The sequence below is a fragment of the Astatotilapia calliptera genome, chromosome 17 (genome assembly GCF_964374335.1).
Source record: "Astatotilapia calliptera chromosome 17, fAstCal68.1, whole genome shotgun sequence".
Classification (NCBI taxonomy): Eukaryota; Metazoa; Chordata; class Actinopteri; order Cichliformes; family Cichlidae; genus Astatotilapia; species Astatotilapia calliptera.
In genome coordinates this window covers 7,474,493-7,497,785 of record NC_137438.1, presented here as the reverse complement: position 1 = coordinate 7,497,785, position 23,293 = coordinate 7,474,493, and the positions used below count along the sequence as shown (strand labels likewise).

The window sequence follows — 23,293 nt, the reverse complement described above, 5'->3', positions numbered from 1 at the left end:
TCTAGGATGAGGGTTTGTTGGTAGGTATGCATGGGTATATTTGCATAATATGTCTGTAGTAGTTTTCCACTGCACATTATTCACTCTCTCAAAATAACCTTATCATAAGGCAGGTTTAGGCTGTTCCATATGGATGGCATCTGTATATGACAGGTCTTGGCGCATCAGAATGTAAATGTAAGCAGCAGTTTGTGTGTGTATCAGCAACTCTTAGGAGGATGTGTAGATGTTTTCCTAGTTGGTTCTAAAATAATATATGCATGCTTTTACAGCTATTAAGCTCCTTCCATAGTCATTAACTAAAGGAGTTCTACTGTGTGTAATGGAAGAAGTGAAATTCAAAAGTCTTTTTGATGTGTAGTGGTATTTTTTTATTCTTAGTGTCAGTTTTTGAGCCTGTTGCTGAAAACTGAGTTTTTAATTTGAATTTTTATTTTGTTACAGTTTTCTGACTGTTCTGCCGTAGACCTGTGCGTGTGAAATTTTATTTAGAACCTTAAATGTCAAGATGAATGGTATTGTCTAGTTACGATATATTTTATTGAAGTTTCTATGTTTTCACAACCCCTTTCTGAAGATTAGTTGCTGACTTTCTTCCCCCAGAACAATTAAAATGTCCAGTATTCTCTACAAAACACATTTCTTTGTGGGGGGGGGGTTTAAAAAAAAAAACCTGTATCCAGTGTAAACCGGGATGTGTAAGAGTGCTATCATTGAAAATGATTTCTGCCCAGCAAAACAAGAAGGAAGGCATCAGGGAAATTATATTTTCATTTTCATTAGGGCTGCCACGATTTGTCGACTAGTCACGATTACGTCGACTATCAAAATCGTCGACGACTGATTTAATAGTCGACGCGTCGTTTGAAGCTTTGTAAGATCACAAAAGACGCAGGAATAAGTAGCAGGATTTAAGAGTGTAATAACGGACTGAAACAGAAGATGGCAGCACTGCATGTACAAGGATGCCAGCTGCCGTTAAACCCCGAAGAAGAAGAAGAAGAAGAAGAAGAAGCAGCTGTGTCCCAGAATTCATAGCGCGGCCCAGCTTAGTTTCCAACAATGGCGGCAGCTAGTTAGTTTTAATATTACTCTTATTATTCTTTCTGGGTCACAAAATAAACGTTTAACATATTTTCAGGCGAGAATGTAGCTGTGTAAACCTCAAATATCGGCTCAGTTTATCAGGACACCACATATTTTCAAAAGCGCTCCGACGTTTTCGGAGACGTCTGTTACCCACTAGCTCGATAGCTAGCCGGGGGCTAGGTCACTAGCGCGGTGAGAACACCGGACTCCCGGCAAATTGTTTTCAAACCCACCGCCGTCTTTCGCTACTCAGGTTAAATATATGAGTCACTTAGATAAATTAAAAATGTTGTTGTTTGGCTTTTTTTTTTTTTGTATTTTATTTGTTCCTGAGTAAATCAGTTTGTCTGAGATTAAAGTTATAGTTTTTACACAGCTGAATAAACGTCAAGCAGACAGCTGATTATCAGAAGTGTGAGATGCTGGAGAATATACTCCGTTGTCCTGTTATATTTTAGATAGCAAGGAGTTTATTAAACTTCACCGAAACAATCTGCAAATTTCATTAAAATTTAATAAACTATCATCTTGTCTTTATTTTTAGTTAGCACCTTAAAAGCTTAAAGCTGTAAGCTAATGATAGTTATATAAGAGCAGATGCTGCTGGTGCAATAAGCTGTAGTTTTACGTCCAGTGGATGATGATCTGATTAGTCGACTAATCGCATAAATAATCGGTGACTAGTCGACTATCAAAATAATCGTTTGTGGCAGCCCTAATTTTCATACTTAAGATAAGAAGAAAATTAGTTAACTGATACTTAAGTTTTACAAAAACTCTTGTATTATATGTTGTAAACAAGGGTTGTTTTGTCGATCTGAAATAGCGTAATGTTCATGTGAAAACCTACAAAGCTAAAATTAAAGTACATTAATACTAATTTTGTCTTATTCAAGCTTGCATGAAACAAACTGTCAGTTTGGTAGAGTTGGTGCTAGCTAAACTGTTTAGTTTAAACTTCTAATGATCAACTATGTTGGTTCAGAGCAGACACGGCGTTCATGGTCAGTTTGAAGTTGCATCACGGCATCAGTTTAAAGTGATGAAGCTCACTCGTTGAATTCTACCTTTTCTACTAGCTTCTTGTGTGGATCAGGACACGGGGATACAGCTTGTGAAACATCTACTCATATCTTGATGAATTCAGTCTGCTAAACCCAAAGATCAATGAATATCTGAGTAGTATCGCAGCCTAATGAAAACTAATTTACTTATAAGTTATTATTTTTTCTGTGCTGCGCTGCTACATCCAATCCTAGGGTTTCATCATCTGTCAAATCCCACTTTAACTCCTGCTTGTAAGTCTTTCACCTGAACCAATATTTATCTTTATCTGAATTAGGCAGTCTTATGCTGAAAATGACTGTGTTGTGCTATGAGCACAGATGTATTGTGAAGATGAAGGAATATTCTGGTGTATACACTGTGGCCGGTGTTTTATCAGGCTGTAGGTGGAGATGGAGGGAAAGACAAAAACAAGGAGGGTAAAGTGGAAGAGGTGGTATTTATGTTAACATGCTGGTTGGAAGGAAAAGGATTTATGTGGTCTGTTGTGAAGAGTGATGCCATTGCACAAGACCCCACCTCAACAGCCTGTATCCCTCTTGTCTTTTCTTTCTCTGCCCCTATAGTCTCTCCTCTCTTCTTTCTCTTTCTATTTACTTTTGTCTCTGGCTCTGACTAGTCTGGAATCCCAAGAGATATGCTCTTTTTCATTTATTCTATGCCTACACCTTCTTCAATCTATTGCACAACATGTCCCTAAACTCCCTTTTTTCTATACTTGGTATGAATGCTGTACAGGTGAGCGTGCGAGCAAATGGTTGTCTGACTTTTCTTCAATTTGCCATACATTATCATGTCATTTAAGTAATTGTACGTACACATTTAGAATGCATTAGTCCCCACTAATGCTCTTTTCCATAGTGTGTGGTTCTTTATTATAGCTTTCCTTTGGGCTTTCAGTTGTTACTCTGCTTTTGTTGATACCATAGACACACACACACACACACACACACACACACACACACACACACACACACACCAAACCCTTTCTCCTAATAATATGGTGTCCAAACAACTAAAATTCAAACAAGGAAAATCTCTGGCTCTCACAGACCTGTAACGTCTTCTGTAAGAAGCTTTTCTGTCCCCCACGCGTTACCTGTATGAATGGCACCTGTTTGAACTCATCATCTGTATAAAAGACACCTGTCCACAGCCTCAAACAGTCAGACTCCAAACTCTGCCATGGCCAAGACCAAAGAGCTTTCGAAGGACACCAGGAAAAGTATTGTAGACCTGCACCAGACTGGGAAGAGTGAATCTACAATAGGCAAGCAGCTTGGTGTGAAAAAATCAACTGTGGGAGCAATCATCAGAAAATGGAAGACATACAAGACCACTGATAATCTCCCTCGATCTGGGGCTCCACGCAAGATCTCATCCCGTGGGGTCAAAATGATCATGAGAACGGTGAGCAAAGATCCCAGAACCACACGGGGGGACCTGGTGAATGACCTGCAGAGAGCTGGGACCAAAGTAACAAAGGTCACCATCAGTAACACACTACAACGGCAGGGAATCAAATCCCGCAGTGCCAGACGTGTTCCGCTGCTGAAGCCAGTGCATGTCCAGGCCCGTCTGAAGTTTGCCAGAGAGCACATGGATGATACAGCAGAGGATTGGGAGAATGTCATGTGGTCAGATGAAACCAAAGTAGAACTTTTTGGTATAAACTCAACTCGTCGTGTTTGGAGGAAGAAGAATACTGAGTTGCATCCCAAGAACACCATACCTACTGTGAAGCATGGGGGTGGAAACATCATGCTATGGGGCTGTTTTTCTGCCAAGGGGACAGGACGACTGATCCGTGTTAAGGACAGAATGAATGGGGCCATGTATCGTGAGATTTTGAGCCAAAACCTCCTTCCATCAGTGAGAACTTTGAAGATGAAACGAGGCTGGGTCTTCCAACATGACAATGATCCAAAACACACCGCCCGGGCAACAAAGGAGTGGCTCCGTAAGAAGCATTTGAAAGTCCTGGAGTGGCCTAGCCAGTCTCCAGACCTCAACCCCATAGAAAATCTGTGGCGGGAGTTGAAAGTCCGTGTTGCTCGGCGACAGCCCCAAAACATCACTGCTCTCGAGAAGATCTGCATGGAGGAATGGGCCAAAATACCAGCTACTGTGTGTGCAAACCTGGTAAAGTCCTATAGTAAACGTTTGACCTCTGTTATTGCCAACAAAGGTTATGTTACAAAGTATTGAGTTGTATTTTTGTTATTGACCAAATACTTATTTTCCACCCTGATTTACGAATAAATTCTTTACAAATCCTACCATGTGGATTCATGGATTTTTTTTTTTCACATTCTGTCTCTCACAGTTGAAGTGTAGCTCTGGTGCAAATTACTGACCTCTGTCATCATTTTAGGTGGGGGAACTTGCACAATCGGTGGCTGACTAAATACTTTTTTGCCCCACTGTATCTCGTTCCATTAAGGTTAAACTAAGCTATTGGTGTTTGTTTTTTGCTCTACCGCATTTAACCCCCCATTTTCTTTTTAAACTTTTGCTAGTTTTCTTTAGTCAGCTAGGATTCAGTTAGACTACTGTATGTCCACACAGTATTCATATCTAACCTGTGTTCCCAGCAGATCAGGTATGTGGTGCATATGAAAAAAATGCACTTGTCAGAATAAAATCACGCTGACCTACACACCACCAAACGCACAGTGCTGTTCACACTCGCACACTTTCTTGCCATTTGTCAACCCCCTCCACCTCCTTCCCCCAATATATTTCATCATGGTGAGCCAAGGCATCGCTAACATGCCAGGCGAGTGCTTTCTCTTGTTCACTGGCTCTCACTGTCAGGGAGAGATTTTTTTTTATTTTTTTTTTTACCTTTTCCCGTGACAGACCCAAGTGCTTCAATTTTCCATTTGCTTGGAGAAAGTGACTGCACAAAACCTTTGGACTCCGTAAGCTATCACTGCTACACAGAGCCAGCGTTAGCCTGGAAGGTGGATCATGCGGTGGTTAAAAATGGAGAAAAACCTCTGACCCCCACAGCACATGTAGTATATCCAACACATCCTTACAGAAAGAGGCCTGGTTAAGCTGCCGGTGCTTTTCTCATTCATTCAACCTGAAACACTGTTATTTATTTGAATTTGAAAGAAATAAAACCCATCTCACATTGGATCACCAGACTCATTTTCCTGACCCACTAAGTCTGCCTCAAAGAAGACGCACAAACAAAGGGTACCTAATCAAACGACCCTCATTCCCTCTCGTGTTCTGATACAAGTTGCACTTGAACACACCTTTGATGCTCTGACTGCCTAAGTAGAAACATTGCCTGCTGTAGGTTAAATTAAAATTGGACTGGAAAATTGGTTTCAAGTTGGTGCTCAGAATTGCTCTCAACTAAAGTTCAATTTTAATTACCTTGTTGACTTGTTAAGTGAAAACATTTGACATGTTTTCTTGGTGCGTACTTCTACATCACATCTTTCCTAAAGTATTGTTTTTTTTCCCCTTTTTTTTTTAGCTTTAATCAGATATTGTTTGCTGTGCTTAAGAGACTATGTCCAAATAAATATAAATTATATTGTCTAATAGTGGTATCGGATCTGCCGGGTGACTGGGGCTTTCTGTGTAGAGTTTGTTCTCTGCAGATATTCGGTCTTCCTCCCACAGTCCAAAGACTTGATTGTTTGGTTAACTGCTTATTCAGACTTTGCTGTAGGTATGAATGGTTGTCTCCCTCTTAGCCCTGTGTTATACTGGTAACCTGTCCAGAGTGTACCCTGTCTCTTGCCTGCAACCCTGAATTGGATAAGCAGTTAAGAAAATGGATGGTTCAATCATTCACTGTGGTGATGACTATCAGAGTATCAGCAGACACAATGCTTTCTTGAGGCCATATGATAATGTTGAATGTTTCTCTTCTCTACACAGCGAAGAAGACGTGCGCAGCCACAGACTTCACCTGTAAGAATGGACAGTGTCTTCCTGCTAGGTGGCGCTGTGACGGAGAAGTAGAGTGCGCAGACGGTTCAGATGAAGCCGATTCAATCTGCAGTAAGTAGCAGCACAGCCACACTGACTGGGCAAAACTGTGAGCAAAGTCAGTTTTGTCAGCACATATGCACACACACACACACGCGCACACGCGCACACACACACACACACACTTCCCTGAGCATAAAATACTCCCAAGGTCACTCATTTTCAGTGTGTCATATTTTGCTGCACGCCGCCGTGCTAACCTTCTGTTTCTCGCACATTGCCTCAGAAAATAGCTTTTAGTGGCTTTTTTGTTGTCTGCTTCAGCAGCAGACTCAGAACCTTTGTACAAGGTTTGATCAAGGCCCTCGATGGCAGAAGAGTGGACAAGATGTCTGCTGAGCATCCTCAAAGGGAGAATTAGAAATAATTACTGAGCCCTAAATTCATCTCGTTCTCATTAAGTAGCTCATGACACGAGAGAAAATTTCTCTAAATTACATATTCAGTCACGCAGTGCATTTTAGAAACTTTTTTTTCCCATCTTGTCCAAGTTCACATATTATCACTTTAACCCTAATGGAAACTGTAAAGCTGTTTGATAGTTACGGTGCATTGCAGCTAATGTAGTTATATTTTACACAGACAAATGTAATGTAAGGTTTTATTAGTGTTCCTGTAATTATTAAAATGACTGCAGTTGAATTTGAGTCTGTTCTGGAAATGCAGCAGCTCATAAACAATGAAATACATTATTCTGTACTTCTCTCCTTAATACATGTTATATTATTTCAAAGGTTTTTTAACTGTTAACCATAAGCTGTCCATGTCAACATTTTTGTTTCTCACTTCAAATTAGTGATGCCATAATGTTGCAAAACATGCTTATAATACACATAATAATAAACATAATGAGAAATGTTCCTCTGCACAAATTAGTACATCTCAAAAGTTTGAATATTGTCAATTTTTAAAAAAGTAATAAGTTTCTTTGAATTAAAAAATGTAAACTATCATCAGTTCTCCATTCATCATATTCATCATATATATCAATATAGCCAAAATAACAGATTCCTGAAAATCAGTAATCAAGTGTCGCAAATGATCTAATTTGGGTTTGCATAAACAGCTATTCATACAACGTAAATACAGAGTATCACTCAGTTTAGTTCAGTACATGTGACCTCAATCATGGACAAGACCGTTAACTTGAAACTTGTTCAAATGACGTGTGGGGTAAACCATAGAAGTTAATTCCAGAAAGGCTGGTTGTTCACAAAGTGCTGTATTGAAACATATCAATGGAAATTTGACTAGAAGGGAAAAGCATGGTAGGAAAAATCCTGAGAGTAAATGTCTGAAAACATTGATTCCAAAACTTAGGGAGCTTCATGAGTACTGGGGCTGGGCTCAGTATATCTAAAGCTAGATGTCGTCAAGATAGTAGTGGGAATGCTTGTGCCAAATCATATTGTCCGGAACAACAACACTAATCCGGGCATGTCTGAGAACAACACAGTGTGCTTCAATTTCACACCTAAAAAGAGAGTTACTTCAGCAACCTCCAACAAGCCACAGTACTTTACATAGTGTATGTGTTAGTGTGGTGGAAACAGAAGCTCACTGAAGCTCAAGTGTTTAAAGACTTTACTTTTTGTTTTTGGATGGGAGGCTAATGGCCTGTGGTAAAATTGGTAGACGTTAAAGTACTTCTTTGATATAAGAGGCTTTTACTATATATAGCTTTAAACTTTATGAATACTTTTCTTTTTCTTGTTTGTTAACTACATGTTCAAGCTGTTTAAGATAAGATAACCTTTATTAGTCCCACGTGTGGGAAATTTGTTGTTTATAACACAGACCAGGAGTCCTCAAAGATTGAGTCTTGGAGTTGTCAGTAACTTTCAATAAATCTGTGGGGGAAAAAATAAACTTGAGAAATATTTGTATCAAATTATTATAGTAAGCATGCTCTAAGATAGTTTTGGAAGAAAAGAGCATAAGGGGTGTAGTCAACATGAAAGCATGATGGCTTTCAGTTTTGACGTAGATGAATTATCTGTTTATTAGTAGCGATCACTGGCATTTTACAGAAATTCATCTTAGCTAGTGGTGCCTTGACTTCCCACTTCCTTCTTTTTCAAAAAGGCTAACACCTATTTGCAGTTTTTTTTAAAAGATGATTTTCAAAGAGGTGATCAAAGGACTCTTTGAAGATCCTTAAAGTAATAAGTATGATTGGGATAGGCCAAGGACATGTGTGTGGGTGCGTGCATTCATGCACGTGCCTATGAGTGATCCAAGTGCACGCACTGGCATAAGCATGTGAATAAAACTAGCGTCGATGCTCTTATTTAGTATTCATCACGAGGTGAATCGGTAGGTCATTTCATCAGATTAGTGGACTTGTGGTTAAGTCTCATTACATCCAATCAAGGTCAGACACTGTCAGAGCTTCTGTAACTTTCCCAGCCATTGATCCTCATGGCTGTGTGTGTCCAGATGAGTTTATGTGCAAGTAATAGAACGTCTAAGTTTGCTGTATACGCTTTCTTGCAAACATCAGAATAGTATTAACATTTTTCTGGAAACGTTAATGTGTGTTTCTGACTAATCTAGTTTTCTTTTAGTGCTTGACTACACAAGCAACCATATTTCATACTAGGGCTGGGCCATATCATACCGTTCACGGTAATACCGGTTTAACACTAGGAAGGCCCAGGCTTCTACCTTTCTACCTTTAAAACCCGCCACCAGCCAAATGGCTGGTAGGCTTTTAGCTAAGCTTTAGCTTCAGCCAAGTGGAAGCTAAATTGGCTAGTCATTCATATGTATATTAGGTTGTTACCTGGGAATTCTGGAGGGAGGGGAGTGGGGGTGTGTGATTGAGGGCGTGGGGGAGCTGCTAAAAGCTGTGCACAGTCACCAACTTGGAGTGTTTCAGTTTGCCGTCTTAGGGAGGACATTTTTACAAATAATAATAAAAAGTGAGAGTACATTCCAACATTTTCAGCAATCACTCACAATCCTGGCACTGCCATGGTATCTGTAGTCTGCATTTACCTTGGCTTGGCTTCCTGATCAATTGTCCACTACCAAAAGGAAGCCAAGCCCTGTGATCACACCCTGTTTTGTTGTAAAGGATGACAGGGCTTGATCAGTCGTCCATTGTGGCATCGTCCATTGTGGCATCAATGTGATCACACCTTGTTTTGTTGTAAAGGGTGACAGGGCTTGATCAGTCGTCCATTGTGGCATCAATGTGATCACACCCTTTTCCCATCAAGTTTTGGGTGGCCTGCGACCTAAAATCCAAGTACATTTGCAATGTCTTCCCATATCTTGGCAAGGACCCCAATCGTCCCACTGGGGAGAGACTTTCTGAAAATGTAGTAATGAGGCTGATGGAACCATTCCTAGACAAGGGCAGAAATGTTACCATGGACAATTTCTTCACATCGCTTTCACTTGCGCAAAAACTTCTTGGACGGAAAACCACCATCCTCAGCACAGTCAACAAGATTCGCAGGGAAATTCCTCAATCCACTAGACAGACAGATCGCAGTGAATTCACCACTCAGGTATGTTGCAGGTCTTTTGTGGTTCTATGTTTATGTGTTTCATTGTGTGTAAAAGGGCTATGGAAATAACAATTTATCTTATTTCTTAGGTGTTTTCAACCTCTGCTGCCACGTTGACGGCGTATGCGGCCAAACGGAAGAAGACAGTCTATATTCTTAGCAGCATGCACAGCGTGGTTCAGACTGATAACACTACCAAAAGGAAGCCAAACACGGTCACCCTTTACAACAAAACAAAGTGTGGCGTGGATGTGATGGACCAGATGGTTCGGGAGTACACTGTCCGCAAAGGAACACGGCGCTTGTAAAAATGTGTACAAATGGTTGGTTTTTTGTACCGTTTTTATCAATAAATCTCAGCAACAAAGGACATACACCCATGTGTGTTGATTTCTCCCTAAGATGGCAAACTGAAACACTCCAAGTTGGTGACTTTTGGAGATTTATTTCCCTGGATGATTGAGAATGCATCAAACTGAAACACTCCAAGTTGGTGACTGTGCACAGCTTTTAGCAGCTCCCCCACCCCCTCAATCACACACCCCCACTCCCCTCCCTCCAGAATTCCCAGGTAACAACCCAATTTACATATGAATGACTAGCCAATTTAGCTTCCACTTGGCTGAAGCTAAAGCCTAGCTAAAAGCCATTTGGCAACTCTCCGGGTTTTATAGGTAGAAAAGCCAAATGGCTGGGCTCTGGGCCTTCCTAGTGTTAATGTTGGGCAACGATAGAAAAAGGAAATATCGCGATAGAATATGGGTAAAACGCGCATGCGCAGTGCCTTTGTTTTCATACGCATGGCGGCGAAAGCAGATCATTAAATAAAACGGATGAACCAGAATTGGTTTGTAAAAATGCTGCAACTTCAGTGGTGTGGAACTGGTTTAGCTTTCTTCCGTTAGATACACAACAAAGCACTATTTTTGGTAGCACATGCTAGCAGGCCGTCGTTATTACTGTGTTTTTTGGAAAATACGGCACACTTAAAATCAATCCTTTGATTTTTCTGAAAATCGCCAGTGCCCCTTATAATCCCGTGTGCCTTATGTATGAATTCTGGTTGCGTTTACTGACCTGGAAACGATTTTATGTACACGGCGCTGGAAAATCTGTCAAATGTTTTAGTACGACTTTGTTAAGCTACAAAGCCGCACCGCTTGATGGATTGTTGGAGCATCACGGCTGTTGTAGGCAAGAGCCTCGCGGAGTGATGCGTACTGTGCTTCAACATAATATTACCGTATTGTGTGTGTATAACCTCTTTTTAAGTTTTGTGGATATTATACATGGTTATGCTGAGGATATGTCGGCCAATTCCCACTGGAAATGCTTTTTGGTTAAACTGTCAGCAAGGAATTTGCATTTGCACTGTTAAATTTTTATATAACTTTAATGCACATAAAAAACATCAACGTATTTTCATTTAAACAAGCAGCTGTTTTGGGGTTTTTTGCACCAATAAAGTTGTGGAGTTGTAAAGTATTTTGTCTAGTGTCAATTATATCGTCAGTTACATCGTTATCGCAAATTTTCAAATGTATATCGTGATAAATATTTTTGGTCATATCGCCCTACTCTATTTCATACATGAATCTACTTCACGTACTGTTTTGAAGATAGTCTTGGAGAAAAGCATTTAATATGACAATTAAAAAAATCTCGAAAAGATCTACCATTAATTGAGTGATACAGTCTATAGAAACAAGATCTTCCTTCACTAAGATCTTCCTTTTTTTTCTGTCTCTCACTCAGAACACTTGTCTTTGTCCTAAAGTATAGACTGAATATACCCCCCTTTCTTACAGCCTTCTACCGCCTTGTGTCACATTCTTTACTTTGTCCTTGTGATTTCTTCTGGGCAGTTTGTCTCCCACTTTCTGATCTGAGTTCAGTTTAAGTAATGCCTTTGATAGAATTGATTGCCCCAGGAGGGAATCGATGAGCTGATCCCCGAGACTTCAGGTCGCCTGCTGATTAACTATGGACCTCCGATGACGCCTCTGAAACCACACACGCACACTCTCACACTCTCTCTCCACACACGCACACTCTCGCGCGCACGCACACACACACACACACACACACACACACACACACACACACACAGGCAGGCCTCTCTGTAGCTGTCTGTAATTATACGTCTGAAAATGAACCTGGGCCTGGAGGGGATTCTGGAGAAAATGTTCAATCAGACGAGTGCTGGTTGATGCATGAAAGAGTGTGCACAGTGTTCTGCACTGAACGTTTTCTCCAGAGAAACCAGAGAAAACCTACACAGGCATACGGAGGACACGCCAGGTCCAAGCAAATTCAAACAGAGACCGTGCTAACCATTTATTACCGTGCACACATTTTTGTTTAATAGCTGCATCATAAATTGTGATTGAAGTATCATAAATTCACATTGCTCAACAGCAACATTTATTTAAAGTAACATCAAACATCAAACTACAACATATATATTTGAATCAGTTGCTTTCCACTTAAAGCGCTTGAAAAGTTTAATCAAAGTGGCACTTTAACAAAAACACCTTTTTAATAATTAGTTATGCAAATTGGTGTAACAAACTAAGCTAAATACTTCAGTGTTTAAGAACCATGTTTAAATACATTTCTAAATATAAATTAGTTTTACATGCATTTTTGCTGCAAACGTTGCTGCACTTTGTAGTCCACACAAGAAATGAAGGAGGTCACAATACCAGAAATCAAGTAGTACCAATACCAGTTGATTTACATGATTCTCGATGATCATCCTACATACTGAAACAAAGTTTAGTAAAAAGTGTTTTTAATTTAATTTCTTAAATATGTTCATATTATATTTTGCTCACAAGGCACAAACTAAAAGAAGGAAAAACTCCCTTTTAACAGGATGGAACCTCCTGCAGAAACAGGCTCAGGGAAGGACAGTCACCTGCTGCAACCAGCTGGTGGTGAGGAAGAAATCAAGCAGAACAGATGTAGAATAACACATGAAGGCAATAAAATAAAAGTAATGATTTTCTGTTTTAATAGTTTTATTTTAAGTTGTTTTACTCAATTATTATTATTAATATTATTATTATGAGTCTGATGTAAGTATAACAGAAAAACTCTTGAGGTAATTAGCCTTGAAATACTAGATAAATACCTTAAGCATCTTTATTGCATTTTGGCACCATGTTAGGGTTCCTGCATCAACTGCAGTTACCAGTTTAGAAAAATAGACTCATTATGCACTACAGTCATGTGAAAATGACCAGACAGATGACCTCTCTTTTAAATTTTCATAATGTTCCATGCTACTGGGAACCCAGTCCATTTACTAGACATCAAAGCCCTGAATTTCTGGGGTCTAGACATTACAGCATCCATTTACTGAGTGGCATCAACAAGATCCTGCAGTTTGACAATCAGGGCTGATTAAAGGAGCTGTGTAGTGTCTCTCAAGTATTATTTAAAACCCCATCTGTATGTGCATTCTGTCTCTGCTGGTGCATATCTATAGTTCTGGGATGAAAGTGAGGACTCCTCACCGTTTAAGTGTCCCCATGTAGATAAGTTACCAAACACGAGACACTCTGCACCCCTTATTTAACTGCATATGGAGCAACGTCTAACCTTTCCAGTGGCCCCGTCAGTCCAAGTGATGCTTGAAAACTTTGTATAAAAAGCAAAAAACTGTTCAAGAGTGCTTAGGCTTTGTGTGTTTTGGAAGTTGTGGAGGATATTTTATATTCATAGTACAAAAGACTTATTATCAGTAGAAGTAGTCTAAGTCTACTCAGGCATTTTTCACACTCGGAGGCATGATGATAAAGAGTGTTCTGAAAAGCCTCTTATTGTGAAGCATAATGAGAGAAAATTAGACAAACAGAAACGAGAATTGTGATAACTTTATAAGTCGAGTCATCTCAAATCATCATTCATGATAGGATAGGATAAACACAGCGGGATAAAACCGAGAAAGCAACAGTCTTATTATTCCCTTTAGCTCTTTGATATGATAAGAAAGCAATTATTCCTTAATTTACTCAGAAGAAACTATAAAGGATTTGGCAGCATTTGTTTCTTTGCTTCAAATACAACTCCATTCCAGGGCCTTGAACTCGGGATATTTTCCCTAAAATTCTTCTTTTAATACTACAAGATTACAATATTGAGTTCCAATGTGTCATTAAAGGCCATGAATATAGGGTCACACTTTGAAAACTGTGTCTCTGTTTAGTCCTTTTTTTATATTTATAATCTCATTAGATCATTTTTTTATCAACTTACCCAACCCCACCGGGCTTTAAAAGTGCCATGATTTCATTCCATCTGATGAAACTCATACATCTAAAGACACAAACTGTCAAAGCAGAGTCTCTCATCACAGCAGGACGTCTTTCCCAATTTCTAGTAGCGATGATTTATAGCGCTTATATCCAGTCGCCACTCTTCAGATTCTTTTTTTCTTTTTTTTTTTTTGACCTGGTAATTATGGCACGTCTGAGGAAACAACTTTAGCAAAAAATATTGAAATTGTCGGGCAAGGCAGATGGAGGACGGGTGCTATTTTTCTTACTCTAATAGATATTTAGTTGGCTAAAGTTGCAATGCTTTTATATTAAAGAGGAAGTTTAGAGTCTTTATCGGTCACGATGAAGAGCTGATCATAATATCTCAGTGATATTAAGTCAAGATGAAGACATTGAGAATTTTGAATTCAAAACTGACACTCACAATGTCTCAGGTGAAAATACAATAAGTGTCATCTAATGTTTAACTATACAGCATTGCCCTAATTGCCAGCTTCTCCTATTCGGTCATCGTCTCTGTCCTCTCTGTCATCAGTTTCACCTCCTTCTGTGTCATGAGGTAGGCTTTGCCTTGTCTCTGTGTGCTGAGACAATAGGCAGGTTAGCGTATTATAGCGAGGAGGCAGGCGGTTGTGCGAGTTAATTATTTTGGAACGTGGAAGGGAAGGATCCAGTCAGTTGCACTGTCGGACAGCTTCACTTTCATGCTTGAGGCGGCGGCAGCACCTGCCATAATTTCCCAGGTGGCCTCTCCCTCTCTTTTATCCAACTCTCTCTACCTGTCTGCCTTCCTTGTTCTTTCAGTCTGGGAGAAAGCAAGTGACCTGTCATTAAAGGACACACTAACAACATGCAAATTTAAGAACTGTGCAAAAGAAAATCAAAAGCTGTTATATGGTTATGAACACTGGAAACGAGACGATGAAGTCTAGTGTCTTGCTGCATGTTCTTTTAGTTGCTATGAGCTCAATGTCATTCACAGACTGCAACATGCAAAAAATTAAATGCCACCAAAGTTCACCACTTTCTTTTTGCCTATCGCTGTGTTTATTGTGATTGAATCTACAACCCACCATTATGTAACCACAGAAGACTAACATGAGTTTTGTGACTCTATTGTACCACACTTCAGGTCTGAATAACACATTTATCAGTAAAAATGAGATTCATCCTCCAAAGAACCAAGCAAAAAAGAATCTTTTTTTTTGTAGAAAGGCTATCCAAACACATGAGATATCAGTGGAAAGCCCAGGATGTCCTTTATTTAGTTCGTCAGGACTTAGTAGGGTAGCTCAAATAAGTCACAAGATATAGACAAAGAACAAATATCACTTAAAGAGGATATCATTGAATCGGCTGCTTCTCAGGAGGATATATGCATAACCCAAGGATGAGCTTACAAAATTGAGCACTCCCCATGTCATGTCTATACAGTAATAGCGTTTTTCCACTGGTACCTACTCAGGTCGGCTCGGGACGGTATGACAACGCTTTTAGGGTTTTCCATTAGGTTGTAGTACCTGGTACTAGGTACCTACTTGGCCGTGGTTCCAAGCAATCGGAGGAGAGCTCCTTCACGAAAAATGAAAACCGCCATTTTTTTTTTTTTTAACTTGGTCTGTGGCTTTTGGTCAGACTCGGGACACACGGTGCTGTTTTTATCCAGCCATGTTCTTCGTTGCCGAGCAGCTGGTATACCATCGCCTCGACGTCCTCCTTTGTTGTGATGTATATATGTTGCATACCAATGATGTCACAGGACGTTCAACCGTGTTGCTATAATGACCCCACACACATTAGGTGATCCGAGTCGAGTCACGTCAAGCCAATCTAGGTAGGTACTAGTGGAAAAGGGCTTTAAGCTGACTTATTCCATGGGGCGGGGTTTATGAAAGAGGGACTCTATGCAGTTCTGTGAGAAATCAAGCACACCCATTGAATCAGTAGCTTCTAGAACCACCTGATTTTACATTTAGAATCAGTCTTTACATTGTTCACGTTCTTTAAAGCGTTGCTTAATTCATTGAGGTTTGCGGGAATTCGTTTACGCAGAGCTCTGAGATCTTTCCACAGCATTCCAGCTGGGTTGAGGTTTGGACTTCGGACCATTGCAACACCTTGATTGTTTTCTTTTTTCAGCCATTCTGTTATAGATTGGCTGCTGTGTTTGAGATTATTGTGCTGTTGCATGACCCAATTTGTGGCCAGTCTTTAGGATTTCAGGGAGGTGGCCTCACATTTGACTCTTGAATACTTTGGTATACAGAGGAGTTCATGATAGGTTTGCATGTAGGAAGTGATAATAGTGATTTTTTTTTTTTTAAAGATGAGTTTCATATAGATATTTAAATGCATCTAATTTTGATTTGTCAAAAATGGAAAAAATTAGTGATGGGAGCTAGAAGAAGAACAGCAAATAAAGAGAAGCTGCCGTCTCCATGACCAAAGCATGCATAACACAAGTAATCTTAAAGCTGATACAGCATAACTTAACTGGTGTTTTGTGACTTAAATAGCTGTGTGGTAACAGTATAACGTGAGCGTGTGGACATAACAATTTGCCGACATGGCAGAAGCGCGACTGGATATAAAGCTTGCCTTTTTTTGCATTTGATAATTACAGTAATAAAGTGTGATTCATGCAGATGTTCTTTGGGGATGATACCCGCAGAGCTGTCGTTTTCAAACATTCTCCGTGGGGTTCCATTTTCTCGTTGTGACTCAAATTAATTATCCAGGAAATTATTTATTTATTTCTCTTGTTTTTAAGACCACAAAAATTGGTTAAATTTATAATTCGACCGAACCCGTTTTCCATTGCCTAGATTTAGAGTGTGTGCGTGTGCGTGTGTGTGTGTGTGGGCGCGTGCGAGAGGCAGTTTCACAGAGCCAGAAATATTTTTCTTTCAAAATTCCACAGAGAAGTCTTTAGAAGTAATTTTACCTGCCTTTGTTTCTCTTTATAGATCTGTTTTTGTGCATTGCCCTTGCATTTCAATAAAGTGCCTCGGAGGAAATGAGCTCAGTTTCCCCATCAAGTTCAGCGCGACGCTCTGCATCCCTCAATAGAGTCCTGACTGCCTCTTTTCCCTCGTTTGCCTTCCTTTTTGTGTACCTCCCTTTCCTGCATTCTGTCATCAGCTGAGAGATGTGGCACTAGCCACTGGCAATATTTTTAATTCCCAATGCGTCGTCTACTAAACAACAATTTAGAGGGCCCCGTTGGAAGAAAGTGGCAATTTCCTATGAAAGCGCTGGTGTTGTGCTGTATTTCTTCCCCCCATGGCACTGCCAGACACATAGGTCTAGACTGTGCTAATGGTTCCACATTTAACAACCGTGTTCTCCTGCTCCTTCACACCGGATAGAGTTAGGGGAAAAATAGAGAGAGGGAGCACGAGGGAGAGAGAGCAATTTTCAGTGGAAACTTTCAGCGTCACCTACGAGAAATACATGTGAGCTAAACCCGCAGGAGAAATCTACCCGCCCTTATTCACATTTTCATTTGCAGAAAAAAATTAAATAGTTCGGCTGGGAATTTAAGAGGTTTGCACAGAACTGAGTGCAAGACTTTTGAATTCTATTAGGCATGTTGTCACTCACTGTTACATGCTTTCAAACACACAGCTCAAAAATTCACATCTAGAGAAACTTTGTTGCCATGGTTGTATATAGCTGCAGTGACACTGGTTCGCATCCTGATGGCGGGGGCCGCTGTTGGTTATCTATCCCCATAGGCTTTTCAGATCTTACTTTGGACTTGTGGCTGTTTTATAGGTGTGCAACGATTGTTTTTGTCTGCTTCCACTTGTCTTTGCACTAGGATGATGTCAGATAAATGTGCAGTCATATTCGTTGTGTTCCCACTCTCGTTAAAATGACTTTAACACCATAATGCCGCAAATCTCCGTTAACGAGTTACCGCGGATCGCCCCGTGCGTGGGGCTGGACGGCGTCAACACGTTAACAAGCTAACTGCGTTAACGCACTAGTTCCCATCAATTGAGCGTTGCGTGGCACATCGGACATACTGTTTTACTTTTGTCCATGACGCGCTTACCATCAGGGTCATACGTCACATGAAAACCAAAATAGTTCCAAACGCCAGATCTGAATGAGGGTGGGGGAGGCTCAGTTTGGTAGCGTTGAGGCAGTTGCCATGTTGCAACGAGCTTAGCTTCTGTCTTGCTAGCTTGCGCTGCGCTCAGTGGATCTGCACTCGACAGTGCAGCCTAGGCGGAGTAGTCGAACGCAGATCCACTGAGCACTCAACACAGACAGCATCGTCAGAAGAAAAGTTGATAAAATAAATTAAAAATTTTGTATTGTTTGATACATATGCGTACCAAACCGAAAGCACTGTATCGAACGTTAAATATCAATACGAGTATGGTTGCACCCCTACTGTTTTGTTATTGTCATAGGTTCACAGTTTTGTTTTGTTGTTCTCACTGCATGACCTCCCAGCCCCCCTTGTTTTCCTGTATTATTGGAATCCCGCTTCTTTCTCCTTTCTCTGCACCTGCTCTCTCTGATCAGTTTTTTTCCCCCCTCTTCTTTCCCTTGACTTTGATCTTTCTCTCTCCAACATTCTCCCTCCACTCCTTACATCAGGGCTGCAATAATTGGAGATCAACGTTCCAATGAAAGGCACTAATCAACACTAACCTTCATTTACAATGTAATCTGATATTAACTGCATACGCCCTTTCCCTAAATTGGATTTCACATCTGAAGGACAATGGCCGGTGGAGTTGGCGATACATACTTAGCTGGGCTGGCTTTTCCCACTGCTTCCAAACTCTACGTCATTTACATTCCGCACTAAAGGGTCAACCAACTCAACCAAACTTGAGTTGATAGGTAAACAAAATTTGTGAAAGGAGACATCTGTTATGTTGGATCCATCCAAACATTTAACGTTTAATTGTTACTAGCTACTAGCAGTACCCCGGAACACCGCTTGAAACTTGCATGAAATCATAGACTGTATAAAACATGGTTGTAGCTTACAGGTTAGAAAAATGAAGCCAATATTGAAGTGCCTTTAACTTGGTTTCTATCCAAAGACCACAAAATGGCAATAGCTGTCGTTACAAAGAGACGTCCGGAAAATAACTTTATTTCTTGAACTCTGTAAGCACTTTTCTGCTGTTTATGGCCTCGGTCTTTGATTTGGGGCCAAAAAAGAAAAAAATAAGTATTTTGTAAATCTTGACCATACTATGTCTGAAAATAGGGGATTATATAATTATGGAATGAAACATAGTCATACTCATTACTCCCCATCGCATCTATTTTTTGGTAACCCAGATGGCAATGGCGTATACGCTCATGTAAAGCTTCAAAATACGGGTCAATTCCTGTGTACTCCTATGCTAAAATCTCCAGTTTATGGTCTCACTTAGTTAAGGACGTTAAATTGTGAAATTAGATGACCTTAGTAAAAATTCTAACGTGACGCTCTTGTTTGATTTCTAAATCGAGCTCCGTTGTCTTTCCATTGTCATTTTTGCCAAATACAATTCCCCATTGCCATGAAATATTATGCTCCAGTTCTCAATGTGCAGTGTTCTTCATGCTCAAGCATTCACACATACATGGAAAGATATATAAAGGTAACCAAAGATGTACTCAGTCATGCATTAACAAATATATGTAACAGTCCATATATTTAGAGCACATGCAACCCCTTTTTAACTCGTACATGTAGTAATTCTGCCTGTTGTACATGCCTAGGCACACTTAATCTGTCTACAAAATAATCCATGTGAGCTATTCGTGCCCGATAAAGCATGATTTTCTTCTGTGAGTAATGCAGTGCTTTGTAGGCTAATTCAACACCACGAACAAAGCTAACTGTCACTGAACCTGAAGTAAGATTTACATGTCATTTGAATCCTTCAATTCTTTTGCTGATCTTGTCTGTCAAATTTGCACAAATGTGAGTAAATATGCAGGACAAATTCTGTATATTTACTAAATTTCTGTATGATGCGAAAGGGGGGAGAAAAAAAAACTGACCGCAAGGATATAATGCATGCACTGATTCATCCATCCACCCATACTTTTCCATTTCAGGGTTGGGGGGGGGGGAGCTGGAGCCTAGCCTACCATAGACACATGACACACCATGGACAGGTTGCCAGCCTTTTCATCATAGATTGATCTAAAGTCTATGAAATGCCAGACAAATAGTGAAAAAATGCTGTCACAACTTCCCAGAGCTCAAGCTGACTTATTCAAATATCTTGTCCAAAACAAAAGTCCAAAACCTAATAATATTTAGTTAAAAGTGACATATGAGACAGAAAACCACATTTGGGATGTGCAGCCAAAGAATATCTCACTTTTCCCCCACCTTTTTTTTCAATAAGCTATCTTCCTGTCAATCATGCAGTTAATGAACTGACTAATTGTTTTGCCTCTAATAACCACATTAAATATCACTGCTCAGACCTGAGCAGGTACTAGCTGAAAGCTTTAGTCAATGGTTACGAAACAAAGATAAATGGTACCTGCAGTTCAAAGTGTCTGCCCCTTGGAGGCACCTTACGCGCCACTAATGAAAGCATTGGGCGCCTCAGGGAGGACAAAAAAGACTGCTGCTTGGAATGAGGTTAATGAGTGTCCACACGATGACACGACCCACTACAAACGATCAAACCATTAGATTTAAAAAGTCCTTACACGCCGAATAATTGGCTGATCCCTACATCCCAGGTCTTGAATGAATCATTGATCATCTGCGAGGTCTCGCCTTCCCGTCCTTTGTGGACTGCCGCTCTTCTCCTCTCACTAAGGTTACAGCTTTAAAACAAAAGTAATTATTCCATACTGCGTCATGGACTGCTTCTCCAATTCGATTCTACATTAAGATGTAATTCGGCTTGAAACGCAGCGTGGAGTGGAATTTTACATTTGTGATTGGGTCTTAATGTGCAGGTCGATCAATTTGTAGAGTGTTATCTTGTAAAAATGTTTCCAGCGTAAATGAGTGGCCAAAGATTTATTTATTTATTTCTTATCTGTGTAAATTTGGCCCTGCACTCACAAGAAGCCCCATTCCGATCCAATTCCAGCTCGATGCCTTTCTCTTTCTTTCTAGTAGCTTCCTCTAATTGCCTCGATTCCAGTTTGTCCTTGTATTGATGTTCTCCAATGTTGTGACCAATATCTGACCGCTTTCTCCCACCTTACATCCCACCTCCCTTCTTTTCGCCCTTATTTCTTGTCTTGTATACTTGAAGATAAATATAAAGACATTAGGCAGAGACATTTAAGTGTTTGTGGTGTGGCGTGTACTTAATGGTCTTAAAATACATGGATAAAATTTAATATGACCTTTAAATATACAGACCAAGCTTTCCAGTAAGGTGCAGTACCTCACTGTGTATTGATTCAAGACATGCTTCGGCCCAGATTTTATACCACACAGAGTAGCCAAGCAGTAAAGGTTTACTGTTCTCAAGCATGCAGTCGCCAATTTATGATGCCACCTCACGGCTGAAACTTGAGTTTAATGATTCAGTTTCACAGACGATCAACTGTTATGGACTCCCTCCTGCTGGACTCAATTGATGATCTGTCAAACACATGCAAGAAATATGTTTATTTTCTCTTTTTTCACAGCTCTGATGAACATAGGTACCAGAAGGAACTACAAACTATGTTGTGTCCTCTAAAGTTAAAAAAGACCAGGAAAAATAAAGTGACACAATAAAAAGCAAGTGGCTACAAAGAACTTAATGCCTTTCATATGGTACACAGTTTTGTTTTGTTTTTTGCTTTGTACTGCTTGCTTGCTGACTCAATTGACATTCAAAGCATTGCAGAGTATCTGGGCATTCATAATATGCCACCAATGTAGTGAGACATGTCATGTTTCTTCTGTGTTTTTTGCATAAAAAGACATTAAAACGGGGTACCTCATCAATCAATGCTGTGCCGTCTGCGGTGTACCTTAAAGCATTTTAAATTCATGCAGGTACAATGCTTCGTGTCGATACAGGGTAAATCATCTACAAGCCTCCGTTCCTCCTCATTTATCATGTGCCATATTACCACATACTCTCCCAAGTGGCTTTTGTTTTGACGTTGTGTCTCATTGTGATGGACAGTGACTTAAGGACTGCTTCTATTACCTGGCCTCACACACGCAACTCGTAATAAATAATTATCTTAGCATTAGCCTACGGGGCTTGGGGACTTCTACATCAATCAACTACGAGGCTCGCCTCGATGCTAAGCATGGAGCTGTATACTGGACGTGGTGCCGCGCCACAATGCTCCAATCCCTCCCTCCTTGTGAAGGGAAATTAAAAAGGTAGTTCATCAAAAGTTCATTAGCATACAGCTCCTTGCTCCGTCCACCCCTATACCCTCCTCATAATAGACACTTAGACGGGCCATGTGAGGAGAATAACAAGTGTGTACTACTTCTGGTTGTGGACGTGTTTGAATTAAAAGACTGCATCGTGTTCTGTGTGCCAAATGAGTTTTCTGACCCCAGGATGAGCAAAAACCTATTTCATATCCAGAATGTACAAAATACTAAACCAACACATTAAAAATGATTAAAGCCATTTTTCCCTTAAAATATACAGTGGATTTATGTAGTTAAAATAAAGTTGACACTGAATGCATTTCTTCCAATCATCAAAATCCCAGTCTATCCTAATAAGTCAAACATTCATTGAATATTTTCTCATGTGATAATATGCTTCCTACCAATAAATTCACAAAGCTAGAGCTGCTGTGTAAATTTTTTTTTTCCTCCTGGAGCCAGCTATCTCGTCCTAGTTCACTTTCACACTGCAGCGCAAGCTTCTATTAATGCAATCTGCACAGGAGGCCACAGAGGTCACTCATAAATTTAGTTTGGCTTGCAGCATTTCGCTACTGCATCCCTTCACAGGCTGTATTGCTAACACTAAGCAGTGAATTTTTAACTTATTCTACGCACACAAGACTGTTAAGGAATTTAACTGGGTACATTGGTTTTCCCTCATCATAATTTCCTGTGTTTTCTCATAGTACCTGCTATTCTCTAATAGCACTGCCATATTAATGAAATCAGGCTCATGCTCTCAAAGTAAAATTACCCCTTACCCGGAGTCGGCCTGTGAATAAATGTATAAATGGGGTTACGGTGTGAATAGAGAGGCTCAAGGCTGAATCTGTTGAGCCTCGCGTGCTTTGTTTGTGTCACAGAAATGAAAGTTGAGGGAAAGGCTCTGACCTGGTCATCCAGCCAATTTGCACTTGTTTGTTTCCTTTACACTGATGTATCCTGTTATATTCACTAAGAGTACATGC

The 23,293-nt window shown here is 40.2% G+C and overlaps 1 protein-coding gene across 6 annotated transcripts in view; it reads left to right on the top strand.

The window, feature by feature from the left end:
* The window catches only part of lrp8 (low density lipoprotein receptor-related protein 8, apolipoprotein e receptor), a 177,105-nt gene that overhangs the window by 76,403 nt on the left and 77,409 nt on the right, over nucleotides 1-23,293 (top strand). For all 6 annotated transcript variants that reach the window (XM_080291918.1, XM_026146708.2, XM_080291920.1 and 3 more), the window contains exon 3: nucleotides 6,061-6,183. In XM_080291918.1, the coding sequence (XP_080148044.1) occupies nucleotides 6,061-6,183 (123 nt within the window). The remainder of the gene's footprint in view (nucleotides 1-6,060; nucleotides 6,184-23,293) is intronic.